The sequence below is a fragment of the Copadichromis virginalis genome, linkage group LG22 (assembly GCF_057382275.1).
Source record: "Copadichromis virginalis isolate Kocher_CV1m ecotype Utaka linkage group LG22, C_Virginalis_male_GT1.1, whole genome shotgun sequence".
Classification (NCBI taxonomy): domain Eukaryota; kingdom Metazoa; phylum Chordata; class Actinopteri; order Cichliformes; family Cichlidae; genus Copadichromis; species Copadichromis virginalis.
The window spans coordinates 19083498-19100891 of NC_140638.1; the positions used below are offsets into that span (position 1 = coordinate 19083498).

The 17394-nt window shown below is 43.2% G+C and overlaps 2 protein-coding genes across 5 annotated transcripts in view; both read left to right on the forward strand.

The window, feature by feature from the left end:
* The first annotated feature begins 739 nt into the window (after positions 1-739).
* nkain1 (sodium/potassium transporting ATPase interacting 1) lies at positions 740-9532 on the forward strand. Its single transcript, XM_085446061.1, has 8 exons — positions 740-1126; positions 1453-1841; positions 2667-2804; positions 2912-2992; positions 3534-3731; positions 3922-3982; positions 7303-7384; positions 9043-9532. The coding sequence occupies exons 2-8, from the start codon at positions 1788-1790 to the stop codon at positions 9050-9052; spliced, it is 624 nt and encodes a 207-aa protein (XP_085302187.1). The 5' UTR covers positions 740-1126; positions 1453-1787; the 3' UTR covers positions 9053-9532.
* A 3592-nt stretch (positions 9533-13124) lies between these two features.
* The window catches only part of pum1 (pumilio RNA-binding family member 1), a 28071-nt gene continuing 23801 nt past the window's right edge, over positions 13125-17394 (forward strand). For 3 of the 4 annotated variants that reach the window (XM_085445167.1, XM_085445168.1, XM_085445171.1), the window contains exons 1-2: positions 13125-13456; positions 17214-17386. In XM_085445167.1, coding sequence (XP_085301293.1) covers positions 17225-17386 — 162 coding nt within the window. In that variant the 5' untranslated portion in view covers positions 13125-13456; positions 17214-17224. The remainder of the gene's footprint in view (positions 13457-17213; positions 17387-17394) is intronic. The other variant, XM_085445169.1, reaches the window with a different exon arrangement.

Sequence of the window (17394 nt, forward strand, 5' to 3'; positions counted from 1 at the left end):
CGCTCTTGGAGTAACTTTGGCAGGTGGACCACTCCTGGGAAGATTCTGCAATGTTCCAGGTTCTCTCCATTTGTGGATAACGGCTCTTACTGTGGTTCACTGAAGTCCGAAAGTCTCAGAAACGGCTTTATAACCCTTTCAGGACTGATAGATGTCAGTTTGTTTCTCAGCTGTTCTTGAGTTCCTTTAGATTATGGCATGTTGTGTTGTTGTTGTTGTTGTTTTTTTGTTTGGTTTTTTATTTTTAGATCTTTTAGTCTACTTCACTTTGTCCGACAGGTTCTGTTTAAGTGAGTTCCTGATTCATCAGGTCTGGCAGTAATCAGCTCTGGGTGTGGTTAGTGGAACTGAACTGAACCACTTAAAAAGTGGTTACGACTGGGGGGCAAATACTTTTGTACCGCACTTAGAATTATATTTGACTGCATATCTACTTCAGTAGAGCCCAAAGGAGTCTGTGCTTTAATTTATCAAAACAGGACAACTCAGAATTCTTTATTTGCAAAGATTTGACACAAAAGCATGGTGAATTACAAGTCCAAATAAAACATTTGTCTTGCTCATTGATTCCTGCGTGGCCCTTTGCAATAGCCGCCTCATCATCTGCCTCCTTCTCTGATATAGCTTGTGTGCAGCTCACTGTATTGTGCTGTCGCGCTGCTCGTGGTAAGTAGCTGAGATTAAACAAGGCTGCTAATTGTGTTTATTTCCGCTCCGAATAACCACAAGCTGAGGAAAAGGGCAGCACCTCCGGGGGCCAGCCTCCCCTCTCTCCCTCTCCTCGGTCTGGATGGTGGTGCTGGAGGGAGGAGGCGATTTTATTCCTCCTCCTCCACAAGTCTGAACCCCCTCACCCACCGCGGGCCCCCATTTCTTTTGTGATCCTTTCAAAAGCCTCGCGGGGCTGCTCGCTCGCGCTCACTCGCTGACTCCCTCGCGCACGCGGATCCGCAGAATCCATGCAGCTCCTCCTCGAGGGGTCGCGGTGACTGAGAGCCTCCACCCCCTCTCTCTCTCTCTCTTTCTCTCTCTCTCTCTCTCTCTCATTCTCCCCCCGGCTGCTCCTGCCCCGGCACCGATTGTTGACAAAAGGCGCTGCGAGACGGAGCAAAGGAGCCCGGTATCGGTAAGAAAAACCGCCCGCTAACTTGACTTCTTCCCCCGCGAGCAGCTCGAGGAGAAGACGATCCAGACGACGGAGGTTGGGAGAGGAGGAGGTGGGGAGGGGGGCGATACTCTTCCGCTCCTAGAAAACCGTGAGTCACAACGGGCTGCTTTGTGTCCGTAGTGTATGTAGCCAAACGTTAGCTGTAGTACCACCACTGCGGGGTCGGTCTCCTCCTCCTCACCGCCACCACCCCCGTGTGATCCGGTATCATATGATGCTCATTTCTGTCTGTAGCCCGGAGCGGATTATGACAGCTTTCCGTCTCTCTTTGTGTCTTTGTGTAGCCCCTCTTCGGAAGGTGTGGCCGAGGTGATTCTGTGGTGGTCAGACCGCAGCAGGCGTGAACTGGACCCTCTTCACCTCCTCCTCACCTCTCTCCTTCCTGAAACCCTCCCGCGACTGTTATTTACAAAAAACAAAAAAAGCAGAGGCCAAGATGGGTCATCCACTGTGAGTGGAAGAGCCGGACCAGCGCTGCTGGAGGAGGCGGCGGCCTTGGGCACGTCTATTCAGCCGGGAATGTTGTGAGCTGAGGCGACCAGGCAGTCTGGATCTGACCGGGGACCCATCTTTTCCCCGGAGCCTCCGCGGCTCCAAGCCGCGTCCTGAGCCCTCCAAAATGGGGAAGTGCGACGGGAGATGCACGCTGCTGGTGATATGTTCACTGCAGCTGGTAAGTGTGTGTGTGTGTGTGTGTGTTTCTACTCACTCACCATGAAGATATAATTAGAGGAGCGTGCTACAGACCCACACATTGTAATCAGACATGTTTGTCTGGCCTCTTCATGCAGTCACACAAGGAAAAAGCTTTGAGCTGCAGCTGCTGGGGTGCCATGCCACATTACAGGCTAGGGTGTGTGTATAAAGCAGAAGGGTACAGGGTAGGGGGGTCTTTAGTGTCAGGGTCGTCTATGTTTATAAAGAGAGGCTTGATAGCTCCATATAGAAAAAAAAATCATCTGAATGTAAAGAACAAAAATGCTCTTCTCACCACTTGGTCTCTACTGTAGAGTGAAAGTTGGATGTTTGTTTTCCTCTGAAATAGCTCAGGACTGACACTCTCAAGGGTGATGACTGTGTTATAAGAGTGACTGTAACATCTCCCCGCAGTGAGTGTGATGCAGGCGTGGACAGCAGCAGTGTGAGGAGCAGTTATTGAGGCTATTGTTTGCCCGGCTGATGAGTTGTTGTGCGGCACAGGGTTTTGGCCCATAGATTCTCATTAGTTTGGTGGAGCTTTTTGGGGGTGCTCCTCTTTTTTTTTTTCTTTTTTTTTTACAGTCACTGGACTGGCTGGTGCTCCAGGCAGTTACCATGGAAACAACTGCGGCAGGCCTGTGTATGTGTCTCCCTGTCACTGTATGTGTGTGTGTAGCCTTCACTACTTGTGTGTGTGTGTTGTGTTTTTCTGTCCTTTATATTTGCATGTGTGCTTGTTTCTTTCCTAATATGCATATATACGTGTGTGTGTCTGTGTGTGTGACCCACCCCTTCCCAGGTGGCAGCCCTTCAGAGGCAGGTGTTTGATTTCCTGGGCTACCAGTGGGCTCCCATTCTGGCCAACTTCCTGCACATTATGGCCGTCATCCTGGGCATGTTTGGCACTGTGCAGTTTCGCTTCAGATACCTCATCTTTGTGAGTAGTGTATATCCATCATCTTGCACCGGAGTCCCAGTTCCTGCACTAACTGTGTGTGTAACTTACGGTCCCCAAACACCGATCCCTGTGTCTCTGTTTGGCAGTATGCAGTATGGCTGGTCGTCTGGGTGGGATGGAACTCCTTCATTATTTGTTTCTACCTGGAGGTTGGAAACCTCTCTCAGGTAAGTTGTGTTTTGTGTGCGACCCCTGTTCTGACTTGTATGGTTTTGTTGTTATATTTAAGTACATTTTTATAGATCATTTTACTTTGCATCAGCTACCAAATATTAGCAGTTCTCTGGCTCTATGTCGCTTTTTTCAGAAGTATTTTTTAGACTTAACGATTAAGGCAGGTCTTTTTACATCCGTATTTTTCTTTTTCGATCCTAGTAAATTAGCCTTGAGTGATTTAAAGTTTAAAATAATCCGTATTCATCTCAGTTCAGCCACTGTGTTCATTCACTTGCTCCTCTACTTTTAAGACAACTTTTTTTCTGATTGTCTTCCCTTTTTGCAAAACCAAGCAAAGAATCTCAAGTTTGATCTGTATTACTTCTACGTAGACTGACCTCATTAATAACTGGTTATGTTTAACATAACAGTGTAGACATGGCAGAAGACAGAAGAAAAGCATCACTGTATTAATAACAATTAAAAGAAGCTTTAAGATACAGTAAGAGAATGACAATTAGCTCTGTGTCTACTGTATGCGTGTGTGTTTAGGATAGAGACTTTCTCATGACGTTCAACACATCCCTCCATCGTTCGTGGTGGATGGAGCACGGTCCTGGTTGCCTGGTAACACCAGTATTAGACTCCCGCATGGCCCCCGATGACCACCATGTCATCACTGTGTCCGGGTGTCTGCTCGACTACCAGTACATCGAGGTGTTGAGCTCAGCCATTCAGATCCTCTTGGCTGTACGTATCAAACACACACTCACACTTACACACACACACGTTCTTGTACATTCATTTTTTGGTTTTGTATCACTTTGCTGACCCTCAATATCATGCTAAAACATTTTCCGAGAAATATTGGACAAGTCAGCAGTGACTCAGCTAACAGAACAACCCTTGTATTTATTTCTGATCATCTCCTCTCCAACAGCTCTTTGGCTTTGTTTACGCCTGCTACGTAAGCAAAGTCTTCCAGGATGACGAGGACAGCTGTGAGTATCTTTCTCTTCTCACTAAAAGCTCTTCCAGCACCTTGTTCAGTTGATTAGGTGTGCTTGTCGTACTATTTTCGAGGGCTCTTATGTGAGAGATCCATGACTCTGAGTGCGAGTGCTGTCGTCTCATTGGTTTCTCCTGTGTGAGTCATGCTTAGCGATATCACTGCAGAGGATTCCCTCTGGGTGATCTGAGCCCTCCATCTGTGGGGAGTATTAGGATGCATTCCCACCATGAGAGTGTCCGTCTGTCAGCTGGCTAGTGCTTGTCTGTCGGCGTGAGTGTGCCATCTGCGTGTCTGACTGATTGTTCCTGTGATGTGCCTCTTGTGAGTGTTTTACGCTCACTCAGTGGAAGAAATGAAGTCCCATATCAATGTTATAAGTTTGATTTCCTGTAAGAGGAAGTGGGCGAGTGCTGTGTCTCTAACGTCTTAATAGCATGCTGTATTGCAATTATATGCCTGTCATAGCATAGTGTCAGTGATGTTCTAACAGTAACACGCAACATCTACACGATTTGTTTAAAATCCATAAAACCAAAATCAAGTTTCTCAGCTATGTATTATTTTAAAACAAGGCACCACTCACACTCATAAAATAGATGGACTATAGACTGTATATAAAAGATGGATATAGCGAGTGTTTGACATCAGCCGGTCTAAATTTTAGCTTTAGATCCATCGCCATGTTGTTTTTTTGTTTTTATAATATAGAGACTAAATCAGATTTTGTAATAGATTTGTTTTTTTTTCTGCAAACATTCGGCTTTTTAATATAGAGATTGACAGACCACGTGACTTTCGCGCATTGCTTTGTGGGTACCTGTGGCAACAAAATCAAAACACTGCATCAAGCGCTAGTATTTCCAGCACCGGTAATCATTAATTCTGCGGTTTTAATCCCTACTTGCATTTTATTTGCCCCAAAAACAGTTATGTATAAAACGTCCGTACAAAGACAGACATGACAAAAAGGCAAAAAAAAAAAGGACGAGGAGAAAATCAAAGGAGTGAAAGTGTCAGACCCCTACGAGCATACAGAGTGGAGTAAGGACGTTAGCGTGCTGCCCAACTTTCATCACGGACATATTTATTATTATATGGTCCTAAGTGTGAGTGCATACACTCACAAGATGTTTATTAACTTCAGATCCCTGCAACAAGCCCAGGTCCAGTTTACTTTGGTGATTTGGACTATTCCATTTCACAGCTGTTGTTAAATTCTTTTCCTTTATCTCCTTTACAGGCAAACGCAATCTATTTGTCGTTTCAGGTTGTAGTGTTACACAACATTTTCAGATCTAATAGACAAAAAATGAGTGTTTCGTAATTCATTCAATTTATTGTCTTTATTTATAACTGGCATTATTGTTTCATTCTATTATAGAATTTTACAAGAAAGAGGCATAATTGTTTCCCATTATGCTTTATTAGCTGCGTCGTTAAAAAACAAATCAACAATGCAAAAAAAAAACATTGCAAAACAACATACTGGAAAACAGTTATTCATCACTTGATTGCTTCAATACAACACTTGGGCACATATATGCAGGACGTTGCGTGGCTGTTTTGATATCACTCTCTCTCTCTTAACCGATCAAATCTCGCTGTGGTAGCAGCTTTAAACTCGGTATGACCCAGGCTGATAAGAGGGTGCACAGTCTGGATCGCATTCCAGCATTTTGTAGGCTGGTTTTCCTACAAAACACAACAAACATTAGCCCGCAAAGCCACAGTGAACAAAGCAGCATAGCGCAATGAATTCAATTCAAATCAATATAAGATTTATACTTTATATTTGGTCTTCGAATGGCTGCAATCCAGGCCATCCATCAGCTGTTTCATCGGAAACACGGCGTGAACAATTTCTCTTCCACGACGTAATCCGATAAAAAAACAATCTCTTTACCCGTCGGCTTCCAGTGGCTGTCATGCGACCGGCTATTGCAGTTAATAATACAACAGCTTCTTGCCATTTTTTGTGTTTCTTTTTATGCTGTGTGACTGTTTTCATGTGAAAGCCTGCGTGCGCTAGTACCGCTTGCCACGCGTTCCCAGAATCCTTTGCGGTTTTACCCCGGAATGACCTCACGTTTTCAATCTGTGGAGTCTGTGGGGACACACTGACTTTTGAAGTGAGCCTCAAGTGGCCACTCAAGGAACTGCAGTGTCGTGCATTTTTATTGTTTTTTGTTTGTTTTTGCCTTTTGAAAAAAAGATTCGAGTGATATATTCAAGACAAATGTGTTTCTTTACCTAATATAATGGTGACACATTGCTTGTTTTAAATCAGCTGATATACTCACCACATATTAACTCATTCACTGCCATTGACGTCTATAGCCGTCAATTGCAGTGAATGAGTCAATGGGTTTAACTCATTCACTGCCAATGGCTGTGAATGAGTTAATATATCTGTTATACACTAATGTCACACAATTCATCTAGAAACTACCAGTCACGTGGGGAAAACATGTAAAAGTGTGCATTCTGTCACTGGTTGGTTGCTAGAGTTAGCTGAAGCAATTTGCCTGCAAATACTCGCCATTTACTCTTCGAGTGTAGTTAAAGTTGAATAAAGCATTACGCAAACTGAAAAGTAGGCATCTTCCAGGCAAATTACAGGAAACTGCTGCAATCTGCTAGTGACCAAAGCAACCACAAGGTTTTTTTACTTAATGACAGCCAGCAACCTCCAGTAATCAGTCGGCAACCAGTCTGGGAATACACGTTTTCCCTAGCATGTGGCAGGTAATTAATCTGTCTTACACTTCATGTTATTGAAAGCTCTATAAGTGTGTACACATCAATAAATAACTAAATGCCTTTTTTTAAACCACGTTTGTGCTTCATTGTAAAAAGAAAGCATTACAACATTCTTACTTTAAAATGATGGAGCTGTTCAGTTCTAGCTGTAGAGAAAACAGATCCAGAACTTGATGTTTGTTTTGTTTTTTTTATAGCCCCACTGATGCAGCTAATCAATCCTACTTCACTCGACACCACATGACTCTTTCCTTTAATCAACTGAGAAAGATTAGAACTATGTATCAGTGACACAAAGGCAGTAGGGAGGTTGATGTATTGGTATTGTATCTCTGCTCATTCTGATGTCACAGTTTGCAGTCTATAAAAGCATGCCAAACGCATAAGATGATACAATCTGATGCTGTGAGAGAGTTATCTTGAAATACAACACCTGGTATATAACCCTCCCCACACACACACACACACACACACACACACACACACACACACACACAGTTTAAGGGAAAGTGGAATGATGTCATTCTTGTTCTTTCTCCCCTCATGAAGTTGATTTCATTGGTGGGTTCGATTCTTATGGCTACCAGCCTCCTCAGAAGTCCTCTCATCTGCAGCTGCAGCCTCTTTACACGTGAGTTACAGCCATCTTCTCCAAATGTCTCCTATTTTAATATCTTTGTTTTTGTTGCTTTCTTTGTTAATCTTTCAAGCGCTATTCCAGCATTGTAGCACTGCTATTGTGTAATGGTGTTGGATAAATGTAGTGCAGTCAAGCTGAGTGAGGATCTGTCTTTAGTCCTTAATTTGTATGGAGTTAAGTTAGTCTCAAAGGGATGATGAAAATGTGTACAACGTTTTTGTGAGTACTTTTGGGTACTCACAAAATGCATGCTCCAATCCACACACAAATACAAAGCAATTTGAACAAATATAAAACTCCTTTACAAATGCATATATATCCAGACCTGTAGCTTTAAAAACTTTTTTAGTTTTTCTTAGAATCCAAGGGAAGGCCAGGGCCCTGGACTATGAAGCAAGTTCAGTATACCCAGGGTATCTCTCTGCAATCATATGGGATCATATGAGTTTTCTTTCACAGAAAATGATCCCTGTGTCACCTACTCCAGAGATATTAAATGGTGATTAAAATCTATATTTAAAATATAATATAAGAATCTATATTTATTGCTAATTATCAGGGAAATGCAAAGACTTTAGACACTATTAAAAAAACTTTCGATCCTCATGCCGTCCACGCACAGAGGTCCATGGGACCTTCTGGGAATGATGATATAATTTGCTGGAGAACTGATTGGTCAGTAGGTGGTGATTTCATACCCTCTGATCTCTAATCTAGAACTTAACCTGCTCTGGAGCGCCGCTAAAAAGAGACACATCTTCATGGTACTGAAAACCCAGGTTTAACCCTCAAGCTACCTGGATGAGACAAAATCCTTCTTCAGTTACAGGCCTCCAGTGTCCAATTTTTCACTAGCACTTGAACGCAGCTTGAGAAACCGTTCAAAGCTGCAAATGTGAAAAATGCTCCAAATAAACAAGTGCACACATCACGAGATCTCTCCGTATCAGGCAAAGCTCTTAAGTGAGCTAAAAGAAGGTTTTCATTGTCGCCTAATGAGGGAAAGATCCCCGGTTTGATCCGGGAGGATACTGTTCCTTTGGGGTTGTGTCAAGAAGGGCTTCTTTGGGCTACTCGCCTAGGCTGGTAGAGTTTTACACCGGATGACCTTCCTGATACAAACCCAAAGGGGATTTGTGTCTCCACCTGGAATCGAACCAGTGACCTTTCGCTTGCCAAGTGAATGTGTTAATCTGGTGCAAAAAAAAATAAAAAATCTGCCAAATCAAACATGCAGAGCGGCTCACTGTGGTGACCCCTTGTGAATAAGGGAGCAGCTGAAAGTAGCAGCTTTTTGAAAGTAAAAATGATCAGATTTGTGTCCTTGAACGTAAACATTTGTGCAGGAATGATCAGTATTTTTTTATCCTTGTAAGTATTAGTTTGTAATCCTTTTGAGGCTAATTTAACTCCATACATTTGTATCAATCTCAAAAAATGTTAGACATTTCATAACCATAACAGTTTTTGCGTTAAAGCATGAAAACCTGCCTTTGAAAATTACAGGACTGGTTTTTTGGCAGAGCAGTTTAATGACACGAAATTCAACTTCATGAGTAAAATCAGTGAAGTGCCTTTTTTCATGCAGTTATGTCAAAGTGCAGCATATTGTAATTTTAACTTATGTCATCCTCTCTGCACCCCTGCAGGGCTGGTTAACTGTTGGTAGCACCCCCTTCAGGCCAAACCCTGATGGTGTCACTGTGGATGGACTCACTCTGTCACAGTTTACCTGAGAAATGGACTTAACCCCACCCAGACGGAGAGGCGTGTGAGTGTGTGTGACTGTGTGTGTGTGTGTCTGAGAAAGTGAAATATGGCCCTGAAAAGAATGTACAGAGCTCAGGGAAGAACCAGCATGCCGGGCGGCGTGACGAGAGGAAGGCGACGCGGGAGGAAGGCGAGGGGAGAAGAGATTCATAGAACAAGAGCTGGCCTCACCGAGGGGACAGTTCACTAAACTGCCAGCTCTCAACACTCCCACTGCTGTGTGTGTGTGTGTGTGTGTGTGATTGTGTAATTCCACAGGACTAGCTGGTGCTTTGCAGTTGCACCCTGGACTCTTACCACTTGGTGCCCCTGTGATTTCTTTTTGTTTTTGTTCTTGCTTTGTTTTGTTTTGTTTTGTTTTGTTTTGTTTGGGGGGTGGGTGGGGTTGGGCTCATCGATGTGGGTGGGTGGGTTGGGGGGGGGGGGGGGGTCACCTAATAAAAAAAGAGGCACGGCTCGTACCTGTTGTTGTTTTTAGAACGTGGTGATGTGTAGAGCAGTCGATTACGATTCCCGCTCCCAAAGCCATCTCCCCCTTCCTCCTTCCCTGCTTTCACCTTCCAGCCGAAGCCACTGCTGAGGTCCCAGGACGCATAGAAAGGCGTGAATTCCTTAAAAGATAAGGCAGGTGATATTTCACTTGTTTATTATTACGGTAAATACAAGGCAAAACATGAAAAGACCAAAAAACATCCATCTTTCAGTAGCTTCCCTGTAGCGCCCAGCACTGATTTGTTTTACTGTACTTTCCTACAACAGCTGCACGCTGTAGTTTCTTTAGCAATAAAGAGCACGTTTGTGGAAACTATTTTTATGTCCAGGTAGTATTTACAGTGAGGGAGAGGTGCGTGTTTAAAATAAACTACAGTGCCCAGCTTTGTTGTGACAAAGGGGTGCAATTTGGTGCAACGGCGTGGCTGACTGATGGGGTTTTCAATAGTTTTGTACAAGAGGGCTTTCACAACATGGAAAATATTTATCAAAAGGCTGATTTCGTTGCTGTTTTTGTTTTACCATGGAATATCACCAGCCTTGTCTTTTTTAAATTATAGGTTTGGCTTGCTTCTGAAATCAAGTAAAAGTGATTGTCAGGAAAATCTATTCAACATATTGTAACATGTAACACTGTTGATCAGCAGATGGCTTTGGGATCAGGCATTAGTGTGTCTATGGGGTGGTAACGGGGGGGACACTGTGCATGTAAATAACCAGCCAATGATTGTTATTGTTGGTTCCATTTAGGGAAAGAAAAAACAAACAAAAAGGGGTGGGGGCAGGTGGGTGGGACTCGGTGGGAGGAGAGGGTTACACGTCCAGACTTGTTTTCTTAGTACCCGTTTCCCTCGTCCTCTCGTTTTGCTTACATCCTCACGCTGCCTTCTTTTAAGCCCATCTGCAGCTAATATTCCCCACCATCGTCATCTCACGAGCTACGTCCACTCCTGCAGCTCATTCGCTGATTTCCAGAGCATGGCGACTGAGGAGGAAAATGTACCATACACAGTAATGAGTAGTTTTTGTAGATGTAACTGGAGAAAGGAAAAGGGAAGGAGGGAGACAGGTATGAGGTGAAAACCTTCACGGGTGTTAAGGAGAAGTTTGAAATAATAAAACTACACTTTCTACATGAAATGTGGCTCTTGTTGTCTCTGCGTGTGTGCTTGTGTGTGTGTGTGCAGACTCATTTGTCTCACCCAGGAGGGTTTAATAAATTGAGTGCTTTCCATCCTTTGATTACATTGTAATAATATTGGGATTATAAGGCACTGAATTGTTTGGAGGATTAGTCAGGAGCGTTATCCAAATGATGCACCCAGCTGGGCTGATGTTCTGCAGCGAGGATTTGACTGTCAAAACATTGTCTCAAAGTGACATTATAATAGTAACGGTACATGTGAGTTGACTTATTTTATGCCTCCGCTGCTGAACTGGGATCCATTAATGAAGCTGATGTGTGAATTTCAAAATAAAATCACTTTAATTTCATTTTTTTAAAACATGAACTCTAAACAGACAGTTAAATTTGAAAATACAGTCACCGTAAATTTTCATTACTTATATACTTTTTAAACCTCTAAAAATGTGTATTACTCACCTTTAATGTATTAGAATTTTTTTACTTCATACTTTATTAGGTACACATGTTCAAAAGTTTGTTATCTAGTCACATGTCTGGACAACAGAAGACTGGAAAAATATGGTTATCTAGTCACCCAATCACATGGCAGCAACCCAGTGAATTTAAGCATGTAGATAGAGTAAAGATTAAGTGGTGATATTTAAACGAATGGGGAAGAAAGATAACTTTAGTGACTTTGAACGAGGTATGGTTGTTGAAGTATTTCAGAAACTGTTGATCCACTCCACCACCACCTCCACGGTTTAGAGAGAATGGTCTGGAAAAGAGTAAATCCACAGTGAGCCGCAGTTCTCTGGGTGAAAATGCCCTGTTGATGTCAACTGTCAGAGGAGAATGGCCAGAGTGCTACAGAAACTCAAATAAATAGTCGTTACAACAGGTATGCAGAAGAGCATCTCTGAAGCAGATGGGCTGCAGAAGCAGAAGACCACACCAGGTCCTGTCAGCTAAGAACAGGAAACTGAGTGTACAATTTGCATGAGTTCACCAGAACTGGACAATAGAAGACTAGAAAAATATGGTCTGGTCTGATGACTCCATTTCTGCTGCAGCATTTGAATGGTAGGGGTAGGATTTGGTGTAAGCAACATGAAAGCATGGACCCATCCGTGCGTTGACGGTTCAGGAAGATTTTTTGGCACACTTTGAGCCCCATAATACCGACTTTGTTCAAATGCCAGAGCCTATCTGAGTATTATTGCTGATCTTTATAATAACAGTGTATCCATCTTCTGATGGCATGTCCAAAACTCAAATCATTTCAAACATTTTTTGATCAAGACAATAAGTTAATTGTACTCAAATGACCTCCAGTGTCACCAGATCTCAATCCAAAAGAGAACCTTTGGGATGTGGTAGAACAGGAGGTTCCCAGTACACAATGCTGTCACGTCAATATGGAGCAAAATTTCTGAGGAACGTTTCCAGCAGCTGGTTGAATGTATACCAAGAAAAATTTAGAAAACTCTGTAGGCATAAAGGGGGTTCAACCTTGTGGTGGCTAAGTGTATCTAATAAAATGGCTGTTTAGTGTATTTCAAGTAATTAAGTTGAATTTCAAAATAAAATAACAGCAATTTCATAGAAAGATTAGCAGCTGTGTCTGAAAGTGTGTATTACTATATTGTGATTTAAGTATCATGATTACTTTTAGTATATTAAAAAAGAAGACAATACAGAACAACTTGACCATGTTCCTGAGTGGAACTCATATGATAGAGACTTAGAGGTATAATTTCAAACATTGTAAATGACAAAGAGGGGGGTAATCTTATTTTAACTTTGTGCGTCTAAAAATAACAAGTGGCGCTAATTATATACTTATGGCTATTTAATCCGGGATTACTGGGCCGGAGGAGTCCTACAAATGCCCCATATGATCCCCAATACATTTTCTATAAGGGTAGCCATTATCTACTGTACCCATGACGTCATCCGCGCGCGGGTGCGTGCGGACGGCGTTCTCTCCGGTCTGCAGTCACGGTGTCGCCACTGGCACATTTCCAAAGGACCACTGGGTTATTTTTGTAATGTGGGCCGCTCACTGCCCCCTTTTCACGCCGTCTGCCCACATTCCGGAGGTGTAACGGAGCGTCCGGGAGCCACGCACTGGCTGGCCTTGTGGCGCACCCCGTTACCGTGGAGACCCCGGCGCATTGTATAGCCCACAGTAAAGGAAGGCTGTAGCAGCGGAAGATAGCACCATAAATATATATTGAAAAATGTTTACATCTTTTTTAAATTTAAACACACATATAAAGTTTTTATTGTAACATTGCAATATAATTTAATTTAATTAGTGACGTATTCTATTTGAGATACAAGATGAACAGAGAAGCTGCCGTCTGTTAAAGCATTTACTTTTTTCGCCTTTAGCTAACAGACAGGTGAATGAGGTGCAGGTAAAACAATAATAAACACGCCCCGCAGTGCAAGCAGACTACAAACATGCATAACAAAGGGACCGGTCCGGTGTGACCCTCCTTCCCTCCCCTCCCGGTTGGCGCAGTGAACCGTACGCTCTCTCTCATCCCTTCCCGTCATGCAGCGCTCTTGCCTGCTCCTCCGTCGAGCCGCCATGTTGTCGGAGTGAAAGCCTGGGGTGTTAGAGAGAAACTGGGGCTGAAATCCGCGACCATCCACCCTCTCCGCCGGTGAGTATCGAGTCGTTAGCGGTCGCGGTTGCTCAGGGGGGTGTTTATGCACGCTTCGGTGCGGGTATTGTCGTTACTGCGGCTCTGAAAGGGCGCTAAACGAGAATATTTTGCGAGGCTGAAGCGGCTGCCTCCCTTTCTGCTGCCTGCCTCCTTCCTCCCGTTGTGTCGGTCTTCCGCTCCAGACAGCTCTCGGGCCTTTGTTAGCATCCGCGTCACCGGGACCCGTGGGGCTGCAGGCTCGGCGGACAGGTGTAGTCCTCTGGTTATTTATTAATAACCACACTACGGTGGTGGGGAGCGGTTAAAAACACTGCGCGTTTGTCCACCGGTTCGCCCGGGCTGAGCTTGTGTCGGGAGGCCGTGTTATTGTTGGTAGACACATAGTGAACCCCCCCCCACGGCAGCTCCGGGGCTGGCGTGACGGGACGCGGATGGATAAAGGTAGCTGCCGTGAATTATTTCACGAAGCATCCCCATACTCGGTTTCGTTTTGATGTGTCATGTCTGCCGGGAGAGAAATGTTGCTCCAGCGTTATCCCCCCTTGCTAGCTTGCATGCTGCCCCTCTCGTATTGTCACACCCCTGTCTGTGCCCGGTATGCGGTGGATTGATCCCCCGGTATTGAATGATTAACCCAGTTAGACCGTGAACACCGCCGCCTGTTTCCGGGTCCTCGCATCAAACTTGTGGCAGACCGAGCCGTGTGCGCTTCTCGGCGGGGAATGGCCGCACTGTGCTGGATTTCCGGGTGTTTCTCTGGCTGATTTCGGAGCAGTAGCAGAGGGATAAAGAGCTAACATTTCCTTGTGGCCTGTCCAAGAGTGGAGGAGGGATGATCAGTCGGTCGATTTGTTTTTATCTTATTATGGGAGGGGGGGTCTTCATCCGGTCAGCTTGTGGTTTTGTCTTTGTAGAGGGGGTGTGTTGCACAGTGGTTACAGCAGACGTTGGTAGCTTGCATGTGTTTGATTCATAGTGTCTGCCAGTCTCTTGCAAAGGTAATTACCGTATATGGCTCAGTGCAAAAAGAAGTGCTTGTAATTTCTTTCTAGCCTGTGGGGACATTAATGGGAAGCTGCTCATTTTAACAGAGATTAGAGGTAAGAGTCAAATACAAATTACACCCTTCTCTCATTGCTGGAGATCAGGGGCTGTTGTGTAAAATTGTTGACCACCAAATGCTTGGCCTTTAGGTCCACACCGCACATTTTAAAGATAATCTGTCCTTCACTCTTTACCTGGGTTAACAAAACAACTTCTTAAAAAATAAGCACCACATCTTTGTCTCTGTTACATGGCTAAATAAATCCTCTAATTCTCACACCAATGTGCATAGTTACTATTTTAAATTGTTCCTTTTACACAATGCACTAAATGCACTGCAGGTTTGAGAGGTAAATCTAGCAAAGACTTGTGCATTCCAATACAATAACAGGGATATTGTTACAGAGAGCCTCGGATCAAAGTTTATGGCCATTAATTCTGTAGTTTATAATACATCTGATCTATACTGTCATGGAAACTGTTGAATGATTAGATACCAGCTAACATTTTCATCAAAAAACTAAACATTATGATATTCATAAATGGGGGATGTATTGCAGGACTGATTTACCCCCTGAAAGCCATGCCTGTAAACAAACAGTTCTGCACGTGCAGTACTGTGCAGTACTGTGCAAAAGTTTTAAGCCCCTCCTTATTTCTTTATGCTTAACTAGGAAAATGAGAAATCTATGCCATAGTTTTCAGGAATGCTTCCTCCTTCATACAGATTCAAGTAATGTGAACAAAAGATGTGTTTTGCGACAGGCTGCTAGTAACAGTGCCTAATGTTGCATTTAAAGTTGGTTCTTTGATAAGTTGTCTGTTATGCATAAACACAACACTGGTTCATCCCTTGAGTTAGGTATTTTTTTTCTGCTTGAATGATTCATAGGTCAGTGCTAAGGGGCTTAACGAACAAAGAAAAAAAGTGTTCCTCTGAAAATGGCCAGGTGCAAGGACAGAAAATGAGTGAAAAACTCAAGACAACCTGCAGAACTTTGATAAAGACCAGTTAAAAACAACTTTAAGACAGTGTGGCTCCTTGGAAGCCACACTGCTGTGAAACACCTTGAACTGGTCAGGAAGTAACTCATCAGTGACTCTGCAGAATATGCAGGCCACGCTGTGTGTGTGTCTAAATACCTTTTTAGGGGTGAGTAATTTGTAGAAGTTTCACAACATTCCTGCCAAGTGAACCTTTGTCACTGGAGTTCATAGCAGCGTGTTTGCATCAGCCAGATACAGAGGGTGCAGTAAAGTTTACATTCTGCTGCCGATAGGCAGGTTGGCAGTTAAATCAGCTGCTGCCCTGGGCTGGCTTGTAAAATGTTCTCTGGTTTACTTCTGTATCTGTTGATCCCAGTGCTCTTGTGCTGATCCTCAGCAGTTAGGCAGCTTTAATAACAGTTCACCATTTTGTCGTAAGAGTGTTATACCAACAGTCTGGTAAGCAGTATTGCAGCATTGTGTGTGATATTCTTTGACCTTTCTTCACAAAGAATAAAGTCCAAAGATGGTTTGAAGGTTTGACTGTTTTAGTTAGGTTAAAATTTTATTTTTTAGGTACATTGTAGTGCTTTTGAATTGTGATTCTAATATATAACCTGTGCACACTGATAGATTTAAAGTTTGCTTTTAGCTCGCGTGAAGCTAGTTTTTGTTATTGTATTGCAGTTGCATAAAACAGCGTTAACTGTCACCTGGTGCAGAAAGTAAACAATATTTGTTTAAATATTTTTGCATCTCTGGTTTGTTGTCAAACGTGTGAGGGCTGCCCTACTGGAAAATGAATGAATTTTGGCTCAATTTCCTTTGTTTTCTCATTTGTGCCTTAATCAAGACGTTTATGTCATTAATACTGCAAAACAAAGTGGTTACACTGAACAATGAAATTCTGACTTTGCAGGTTCCCTTCACACAAGTAAAAACAAAATTAAAATACAAAATAATAAGCACAGAAAATAAATAACATAAAGCAAGTACTACAGTACACTGGAGTGTAGTCAGAATATAAAGTGTAGTTTGGTATCTATATTAATTGGTTTACAGGATAGTGGCACTGAGCCTGACCTTTGACCACAACTCTGGGGGAACCGTAATATTACAGACAAATGATTTGGTTCATTTTGCTTCATATGCTTCCAGCCACCTCGTTTCTGAGTTAGGGGTCATTGTTCACAGCAGTTTAATTGCTGTGAACTAATTTGGCATCAAGCTGGCATGATGACATGGGAAAATGTTAGGTATGAAGATAATATAGTGGGATATCAGCTTTATTATTCTGAGTTGTTTTTAGAGGAGCATGTATTATACAACCCTGCAGTACATCCACCCTGGCAAAAGTCAGCTTTGTTGTTGTTGTTTTTGTAGAGATGCATGGATTCATGCTTTAGATTGTTGTGCTGATTAATTATGCTGCATTGTGTTGCAGTGTGTTTTTTCCCTTTCTTCTCATTTAGGAGCAGATGAGCTTTTAATTTACAGCCCACAAATGAATAAACATCAAATCTCAATAATTATTTTATTGCAGCGAAGTTGGTTATTGGACTGCAGCGTTTTTATTCATAATTTGACACTTGTGCTTCGCGGCTGTTGGATCTTCACCGTTCATCATAAGATTCGGTGTTAAATTGGTCAGAGTGCTCCAAACTTTTACTATGTTGAACTGTTATGTTTTCTGTGACTGATGCATTTCACTCACTCTGGACAGGCTGTGGTGGAATGAGCAGTGTGTGTGTGTTGAAGAGGAAAGCAGTGCTCTGGCAGGATTCATTCAGCCCCCACCATAGAAGTACTTCTCCCAGCATGCCCGTGGTGCTGAGCAGCGGAGGACATGCCCCTCCAACTGGGCAGACCCCTCAGGCCACACCCCCCAGCCAGCAGGTAAAAAC

What these genes read in the sequence shown, in the direction of transcription:
- nkain1 (XM_085446061.1), top strand. Translation starts at nt 1,788, where the DNA reads ATGGGGAAGTGCGACGGGAGATGCACGCTGCTGGTGATATGTTCACTG. An exon ending in TGATATGTTCACTGCAGCTG is followed by an intron (nt 1,842 to 2,666) that starts GTAAGTGTGTGT and finishes ACCCCTTCCCAG; the next exon opens with GTGGCAGCCCTTCAGAGGCA. An exon ending in CCAGGATGACGAGGACAGCT is followed by an intron (nt 3,983 to 7,302) that starts GTGAGTATCTTT and finishes CCCCTCATGAAG; the next exon opens with TTGATTTCATTGGTGGGTTC.